General features: G+C 39.3%; 1 protein-coding gene across 1 annotated transcript in view; it reads right to left on the reverse strand.

The window, feature by feature from the left end:
- The window catches only part of RBMS3 (RNA binding motif single stranded interacting protein 3), a 450,602-nt gene extending 441,505 nt beyond the window's left edge, over positions 1 to 9,097 (reverse strand). The window contains exon 1 of the mRNA XM_072153580.1: positions 8,441 to 9,097. Coding sequence (XP_072009681.1) covers positions 8,441 to 8,515 — 75 coding nt within the window. The 5' untranslated portion in view covers positions 8,516 to 9,097. The remainder of the gene's footprint in view (positions 1 to 8,440) is intronic.
- Positions 9,098 to 9,847: the final 750 nt, after the last annotated feature.

Here is a 9,847-nt window from a genome sequence, read left to right on the forward strand (position 1 = left end):
AGAGATGGGCGTATCGATTCTAATAATTCTAAATTAATTTAGAATTTCAGGAAAACTTTGATTCGTCAAGAATCCGAAGTTTACAGTGATTTGTGGGAACGAATTTAGAATTTATTAGTAAAATGGCTGCGAGCACAACGTGTTACATGGGGCAGAGAACTCTGGGAAGTGCCATTTTCGAATTTGCCCTATTTTTCGTTACAGGATTAAACGCAGTGAAAAACCATTATTATATTTTGATAGATTGGGCATTTTCGGATAGCTAATGTGTTTATGATTTTTACACATTGTAATGAAGGGGTTAAATCGAGGCAGCTTCGGGTCATCCACGAGGCCGCCTTGGGTCTTCGGAAGACCATGCGCCACCATCTTTTTGAAGCCGCCAGCAAAGCTGCAAGTTAACACCCGCGATTGGTGCTAGCACCAACCGCAGTGTGTAACCGGTAAGCCATTGATGCAACATGCAGCAAAGACTTACAGGGTATGGAGAGTGCTCAGCCCGTGAGCCGTCTCCATGCACCTGCACCCGTCATGTGACATACCGTTATGTCACATGCCGTGATTCCTTTTGATTCAGTATGAATTTTCTTGAACATTTGACAAACCGGGTCAAATCGAATTTTCACTAATTCACCCATCTCTAGTGGCGTAGTCTATGTAAGAATCCCAAATTCTTGCAGTGTGCAAGAATTTGCAATTGATTCACTGCTTCAATGCTAGAAAATTAGCATAAAAGCAGTAATATATTTCTCCAAAAGAGAATATGTCAACCTTAAAAGGACCTATTTTTAAACCAAAATTTTTATCTCTGGCTCCCTAGGGGGTACCTCACCTCTTTTTTTTTATAAACGACAGACGTTTTTGATAGAAGTGTTGACGCCACAATTTTGGTGGTTTTCCGACATTAGCAACTTGTTTTCTTTTTGGGCATAAAATTGTGGCACAACTTGTAACGCTTCTATTTTTCCAACTTGTTTTGTGGTGCAGTTTTTGGCACACAATTACTGTAGCTAAAGCTAAGTCTATGGAGTCCTATTTCACCCTCATGAAGGCGGAGGCAGTTTTTAACCTTTTGGTTTGTGTGCCAATTCATTAATCCCTTGCTCCACAAACTTACATCACACTAAAAATATAGCACATTTCCAGTGCCACCCTGTGTCCAAATTGATTAATGCCCCTCAAAGACTTATAATGTAGCCTACAACATTTTTGTTAGATCATACCAAGACCACAGCTTTGAGCTTCCTTTAGCTCTTTTCATGCAGTATTTCCATAGCGGCATCTTTATTCAGGAGGAGTTTCTGACTGTGGAGGTTGTCACTTGAAGAGTAGAGTTCATTGCATCCTACCATTATTAAAAAGACAAGGAGACTGAAGAAATGAACCACAGACTCAGTCCTAATTCTATTCTGTCAAATGAGAAAGTGCATCCAGCCATTTGCATGTAGAAAAAAAAACCTTTTCTTTTCTCTACACAAACTAGACAGGGTGAAGAACTGTTGTATTCTTTATACCAATTCAATGCACATCAGGCATCAGGAAGAATATGTTATGTTGTAAGACATTCTGGAGGAAACTTATTAAGACTGGTATATTTAGCCCCATTCTTAATTATCCCACCCGCGTGCTGCATACCGAATATACCAAAGGGTGTGCACCACCAGTATGAAATCTCAATTTAATAGATGTAGTCCTCGCTGTTTTTTCTATAGTAAAAATGGTGTATGGGACTGAAAACTGAAAAAATACTGGAAATGGAGCCTTCCTCTGTATTATGGTGATACTTCTCTTAAGGGTCTTATTTTTGAGAAAACCAAAGATCACATTTTTGTTACATATTTTCAGCCTCACCATACAGATATGTCCACACTTTTCTCAAATGTGTTTAAAGGGTTGGTCTAGGAATAAAAACATGAAAAAATAACAAAGAGCTTATACTTACTCTAGTGCTCCCATTCTCCCATGGTGGGGATGGGAGCACTGGCCTCTGTAAGCAAACAGGAGCTCTAGGTTATTTTTACAGCCCCAAAGTGTGTCGCTTCAGATATGGTTGTGCCATCAAGCCTTCCCTTGTTATACATTGAAACATGGCATGACAGGCTCCGGATCACTAGGTAGGGTGCACGTTAGGATAAGGTTTCATTCAGGGTTGTGGTTATTTAGGGCCACTGATCTGAAGATCAGTGAAGGCACTCAGGGAATACTAGCACCAAGAAGGTATAATAGTAATAATACCCACCCACTTTCTTTGACACCTATAGCTACTGATCCCAGAAAACCCATTTTAGCTAAGTATCTTTTGCATGCTCTTTCCCACTCCCCCTACTTTATCTGCGCACAGCTAAATAATTCAAATCCTAAAAGCTAGGCAAATGTAACGATAAGAGGAGACACCGTATGATGATGGATGGAAGAGCACAAATTTGGATAATTTGAAACTCCCCTGGTTATTTTCTTTTTTTCTGTTGACTGTGCACCTTATTCTAGGTCAGAGAGCCATTTCAGCCTTTGGAGACTAATATGTACTCATCTGTGTATAGCCTTCAATATTGTTGACAAGGGTGCATGATTTTTGAAGAAATTTGTGTATGCTTGCAGTTAAAAGAATATTTATGCATTTGCTCTTTTGGACATCTATTAGATTTTTTCAACTATTGATAATAACACCTGTCAACAAACGGTAAAAGGTTACCTGGTTAAAAAGGTAAAAGGGAACCTGTTAAACCCTCAAACATACCTTATAGGGTGTATTAATATTTTTTCAGGCATGTCCTAATAATAATTCTGAGACAGCCTAACACTGAAATATTAACTTCACAGGTAGGTAGCAGTTGGGGGGTGAGGTTCAGGGTAGAAAAGTCAAATGTTCACCCACCCTCCAGGCTTCTGCATCATAAAAACCCTGCCTACTGCTCTCTGTTAAACTGATACCTGCCTTGCTTCCCACCGCTCCCCTTCCTCCTGCGCTCTTGTTTCATACAGTGCTCTTATTATCTCCTCTCTGGCCCTGTGCGTATCTGAGCACATTAAAGGCAATTAAAAAATGGATAAACAAGGTAAGGTTTACCGACAAGATACCTCTTCTAACAATAAATTATTCCTAGACCACCCCTAATAATAGGTCAATAAATACAACTCACATCCAGGTTACCATTCAATATTAATTACGTATGTGGACCGCTCCAAACTTTAAAAAAGTAATATACAACCAAACCATTGGACATACAAGTACAAAAAGCTGTCATACATTACAATAAACTAGATACTGTAGTTACACAGGTCGGCGTCAGAGTAGTAAAGTCATGGGATGGTTAGTGGATATAGAGGAGGTAGAGGGCTTTAAATATAGGGTTTTATATATAAAGCGCCATCAAATTCTGTAGCGCTTTACAATAATAGGGAACATATATAAATATGTTACATTACAGAGTACAAACTGTTATATGGAACATATGGAAAAATAGAAGATAGACTTATTATAAACTACTGAAATGATTCAGAATCCTGGCAAAGGCATTTTTCAAATCAGCATAGCCTTGGCTATTGGAACCTGTCAACAGCTGAAAAGGACATTCCAGGAGACAGGTTCTCTTTAAACTGGGTCTTTTACCTTCAGAAGTCAGTATAAATCTGCTCAGCTCCTTCTTCTCTATGGCATGCTGTCAATGGATTGGATAATATTTTCATGGTGACAGGTTCCCTTTTAGATGTATGGGACCCCTTTAAGGTTACCCTTTTCAGACATCCTTTAATATTTCGCTTTTTACTTGAGGTTTATTAAATGAGTCAATGAAAATAGCACAGTAATAATAGCTAGGAAAAAGTAATTGTGGCCAATTTCAGGGATAGCAGCTGTGCCCTGCATTATAAATAATCCCATTAGTTTATGTACCCGGTTAGCTTCCACGATATTGTAAAAATCTGTATCTGAAAGAAAACAAGTGAAAAACAGTAGAGAACATTCCTGAGTATAAATTCAACTCAGGTTTCCAAATCGTGAACATATAAAAAGAGAAACTCTAAACTGAGCATTTTACTTTGTTTTGTATAAAGAGAACATTGTGACGTAAATGGTGAAATATTCTGTGTGAACCCAGATTGCACAGTTGTTTCCGCCTACTCAACACAGTGTGTAAACGGACTTGAAAAACATATCCCCAAAAGATCACACACAGAACACAACAATGCATGAATCAATCAGAGCTCCGAGCTCCTCTGTTCTTCCCATAAGCAGCTATTTTATATGGAACAATTCTATCATAATAGATCTCGCATACACATGCTTTTAATATTACGCTGTTTAATTGCATACAGCTGTGCCTCAAACACTCTCAGCAAACAAGATTTGAGCACAGCCCTGGAATCAAGTTTTGGATAAATATCAACCATTTCGACTTGTCTAAATTTCCTCCATTAAAGGCATTTTCAAAACAACACATTAGAAGGAATTCTGAACTTTAGAAAAAAAAAAAATGGGGGGGGGAGTTGACTTCCTGGAAGCTTCAGAACTGGCATGTTCGTGACTGAATGAGCTGTTCTTGCCAAACGTACTCATAAAGACGAAAAGTACTGTGTGAAATCATATCTCTGTAAAGCCAACTGTGTTCAGGCCATTTCCAACGTGACCTGAAATGAACCTATGCATTTTCCTCTCTCTCTTATCTGCCTTTAAAGTGCGTAGAGCCAAATAACTCCCTACGATGACTCTGGTTCTGTTTACTCCAACAAAGTTTTGTACTTTCCAAAAGCTGTTTTGTTTTCGATTCTTTACAAACATATGGACTAGATTACATAGCGTCTGGGATAACTGGAAAGACGAACACTTTACTATGTTGACACTAGCTCCTCACAGGACAAACTAGTGATATTCTGCCTTTTTCTCTGCTAAAAGTATAGCGAATAACATAAAAACTAATGTACATAAAAACAAGTGTTGTGTTAAATATCAGTGATCAAGAACATCCTCTATTCATCAGAAAGGAGGACGCTCTAACATAAAGTTAATGTTTTTAGAAATTATAGTTCAGTAACATATAAGGTGTGAAATTAACCAACTTTTCAATGACAATAAGATATGGTAATTGAATAATCTGAACCGTGAAGCTGAAACAGGGTATAGTGACACAATTTACAGCAATATTTATAGCAGGCTTCTGTAGACACCTAATATTATTACAACAAGATTATCGAGCTTTGGGCACCTGCCCAGGCTGCAGATGGCTGAAATTGTGGCCTGAAACCAGTGTGTGGTTGATGAATGACTCCTTACACCTGACTATTACCTCACACCAGACACCAAACGCCGGCTGCACACCAACAGCCAGGGAAGCTACATCAACCTCCTCCTCGTGTTGGAATTCTTTCGACAAGGCCTTCTGTATGTCCAGATGGCCAAATGTAGCAAATGCAGTAAACCTACTAAGCAGGGATGGGTCTGGAAAATGTGTACTTGGTCAGCACGAGTAGGGGGCATAGCCGGAGCAGGGATTACAAATTGGTGCAGAATTGTAGAGGACAATGTGAAGGAAAAAATATTAACGCTATAGAGATCTGAATTTCTTCTGACTTGACTCCAATTAGCACAAAGAATCCACATCCATCAATAATAAGTCGCCCTATGGTTAATTAAAGGTGCCCCTTCTTTATTAGAAAGTACAGTATGGCCTATTCTACTGCTATAAAGAATATCTCAGAAGGCCGTGGGGGAAATGAAAAGTCAGATAAAAATCACTATTATCTCCAAAATGCCTTTAAAGTTGATTCGGTTTCCTAGTGAGACTGCTTCATTCAGGTCATTGACAATTACTGAACCTAATTTCTCTCCACATGATTAGCCTGCTCATGATTCTCTGGGGTTGCTATCTACCTTCATTAGCAGAAGAGAATAATTTACAAATTCCAGAAACCAGATGGAAAGATCAATATTCATAGGAGAGTGTCTAGCTCTATTTTTATATCGTTATTATAGTTGTATACTAACGAACTTGTTATTTTACATACCTAAGATATGCATCTATAATGGGCCCCTTTACTCATCTAAACCCTACACTCTTTAGCACAGTTTACTCATGTAGATGCAGAAAGTATTAAGAAATGAAGTGTATTCAGAATAGCCAGTTATATAAAAGGGTTAACTTTTAGATATTTAAAGGGGAAAAACTTCTTATGAACATAGCATCATTCAACGAGTATAAAGAACAAGACTGGAACATTCCTGAAATATTTTCTACGGCAATTTTAAAACAACATGCAAATCTGATTCCTAAAGCAACAATTATTTCTTTCATTCATTCATTTAACTCTGGAACTGAATGGTATCTGTATTACTGATCATGTCTTTCCCCCCTGGCTTATTAGAGACAGTGAGAACATCATAACCTGACTGCATTTGCCTTGCAGCTGGCAGCTCAAGCCCCTTTAACCTCAGTAGAGGAATTTTTTATGACAGTGACATGATATTCCCATAATTGTGTATTTCGTATATAACTTCTATAAATTATAAGCTCACCATGGAAACAGGATTGGGATATAATACTATCCAGCTCTTAATGGGGGATCATTAATAATTCATATTGGTAAAGTAGTGTCTTTTGAAATATCAAGAATCATGGATAAATGCCGGCCAACGCCTTGTCCTGTTTGCTGAAATGCTGGGTCATCTCTTGCTGAATTAATAATGACAGGCCATCAAAATTAGCTATTCGGATTGATGTCTTACATGGAGGTAGAGATTGTGCAGAACAACTTTCAAGGGCCAATTCAGTCTATGACTTTACTTGCGGGTCATGACATTTCTCATGTATAAAACATGTCATTGCTATGGGGTGCCCCCAAGTTTATGTTAACATATCAAGTCCATCTTCAACAAATCAATTAAAAAAAAAGTTCTTATCCTAGCGTGGTCCTGCCTAAAAAAAATGCCCCCCTACTGACTTTTGACAGGTTGACTTCACTTGAACTTTGCCCACTCTATTGAGTATTCTCAGTGTTTACAGCAACATATTTTTCCAATTTGTGGTGTGTGTGCCACAAAGCATCTGGTTATCCAACTGGAGGGCAGTGGCAATAATTAATTAATGAGTATTGTGTCTGGCTAGGAAATTATTGCTCATCCAAGCATGTCAGGCTATGGAAGGGTGGGCAAGCTTATTCTACAGAGATGAAAAGAGCAAACATACTCTACACTTCCGTTGGGTTCTACCATGCTCACCCAAAATGAATACTCTAGAAACTAAAAGTAATACGATTGAGATGCCACGTATTTCTAGTCCCCAATTCTATCTTTCAGACAAAGCATCTTTTCTAACCATGATCCCACTTATAGCTGAACATACCCTAAATACATATGGTGCACATTCAAAGGATACTCTGAGTGTCTATTGCCTTCCTATTGCACACAGGATGCCCCTAACAACAACCTAAATGATACAGAGAACTCAGTCATTTATGTATACTTGCTCTTTTAGTCATTTCTACCACCAACATAGAACGCTGTCTCTATTACCAAGACAAAGAAACCAATCTGCTACCTTCAAAAGGGTCTTGAACTGTGCGTCTGACTCTAATTTTGACCTTGACATTGCAAACAATGGAAAAGGAAATATCTCTTTAAGGGTCTAGTCAGTGAAGTTCTGTCTACAGGACAATGTAGTATGTTTAACAGAATACCTGACTAAGCAGTTTCTGTGAATTGTAGCTGAGGCTGAGCATCTCTGAGAACGAAAGCATGCTCTTAGCACACATATATGCATTATTATCCATTGACCCATTTTGTCTCTCTTGACCTCTGACATGAGGAGCCAGCTCCAAGATCAGCAATGTGTACTAAATGCACATATCTGGTTTTCTGTCTATATAGCTACAAGAGCTGCATTCACCTCCAATTGTTTGTTTGCAGTTCACTTAGAAAAAGCCGAAACTTGCAACACAACAAATCGGATGTTTTTGGCTCTCAAGCCGAGTGCATTTTGCACTTAAAGTTGATCATCCTAGAATTCCCCTGCAGCTGGATAATGCTTTCAGCTGCCCAGATTGTACAGATCTCTCTAAAGTGCCACTGAGACTGTATTTACATCCAAGAGTATACATTTTATTGTCCAAGCCAATCTGCATTCTATGTCAAGAGAATTACACGCTGCTGATAAAATAGTCCTCTACGCTAATAGACAAGACAAATATAATCCTTGTGGCAGACAACAAAGGATTAGATAAAATAGTTATAGTGTAGAAATAGAGAGAGAACATGAGGGTTTGGGGGATGGGGGAGTATTCCACATTGCTTGACCTTCCTGCTTTTCTCGTGTCCCTGTTTTGACTGTGTAAGCTCAGCTCTGATATAAGGCAACCTGTCATTCATAGCGGTCACCTATCCATCATCCAGCGAGTGCATAATCACATAATATGGGCACCACTGGAGATTCTCTGCGGTGCTCTCTCATACCTTGGTTTGGAGATAATGAGGATAGTAGTAAGTGTACTGAGGGTACATTGGTTGCTGTTCCAAGCGTTTGCCCATGTAGCTGGAATCGTTATATCTGATGCAGAAAACTCGTTGACAGGGAGTAATGCCCCAGGCCCTTCTTCTTCCTCCGAAACCACTATTCCTGACAGCAAGGATGTTCTTTCAGGAGTTCTCAGCCTCAATGTTTTTTTATAATTTTTGTTTTTTTTTGTTTTGCCAATCACTAATTCCAATACGACAAGGAAAACATCAAGACTTGCAAATCTAGATTTGTAAAAATAAAATCACACAAGGCGCTGCTTGTCCTTCAATTCCCCTGTTGATATCCCTCTGTAAATTTCTCCTTATTCCTAAAAGAAGCTGCTCTGTAGTATAAATCCCGAATGTGCAGAAGATAAAGTCCTGTAACAGGAATGAGGAAAGCTGGATGCTGTAACTCAGAATTCCTGCAGACCGGCTCGCTGTTCTCCTTTCTTACTCTCAGTCTCTCAGAATTTGCTCTCTCCTCCCCCTACTAGGTAAAAAAAAGAAAGAAAGGAAGAAAGAAAGGAAGAAAGAAAAAAAAACCCTTCCAGCCTAGTTGCTGCTGTCTCCCTCTCGGAGTGACATGGTGTTTAGGGCTTGTCTTGTCTTTCATTCAAACCCCCTCCTTCCAGCCTGTGGGTGGAACAACAGTCAGCCTCTCCCTCGAGAGGCAGACGCAGTCCAGAAGGCTGCAGTGTTTCCTCTTAGAAGAAATAGCCTGCCTCAGCTCTGCTGCAAGCAAAGTACAGCTTCCCTCTACTGGCTATCTGAGAGCAGCCTTCACATGTCTTGTGTCTTACTCCAGCACGTCAAAGCACGCTTGATGCTAGCAACTAGAGGAGGACGGCGAGCATTGATCTCACCAAAAACAGTTTACTAGACACTTTACTCGCATAACTTAGTAGTAGAGGATTTTTGTTAGTGACATAAATAGTGAAATGCAATTCAGGTCCTGAATAGATACATGACATAGATCCATTATTATTTAAAGTGATTATTTTTATAACCTTGTAAATTAATTTCAGAAGGTCAGATGGGAGTCCAACATCCAGCACCCATCAGGCTTTGGAAGCTACGACTTCGCAGACAAATGATGTCATGTCTATTTATTACATAAATGTTGCGCGTCATAGTCCAGTGTAAGTGAATGGCGCTGAACTACAATGCCAAGCGCAGCCACTGCACAAGGGAAGATAATGAGACACATTACACACATCAGGGGGGTGACATGTAATACACATACCAGACATATCAGACACACAGCACAACATTATACGCATCAGCCACCCAATAAACCTAATAAAGAAGAAGCCAGACTTTGGTATTTTTTTTCGGCACGCTGCCTTGACGCGTTGGGGTGTC

Source organism: Engystomops pustulosus, chromosome 5, assembly GCF_040894005.1.
Source record: "Engystomops pustulosus chromosome 5, aEngPut4.maternal, whole genome shotgun sequence".
NCBI lineage: Eukaryota > Metazoa > Chordata > Amphibia > Anura > Leptodactylidae > Engystomops > Engystomops pustulosus.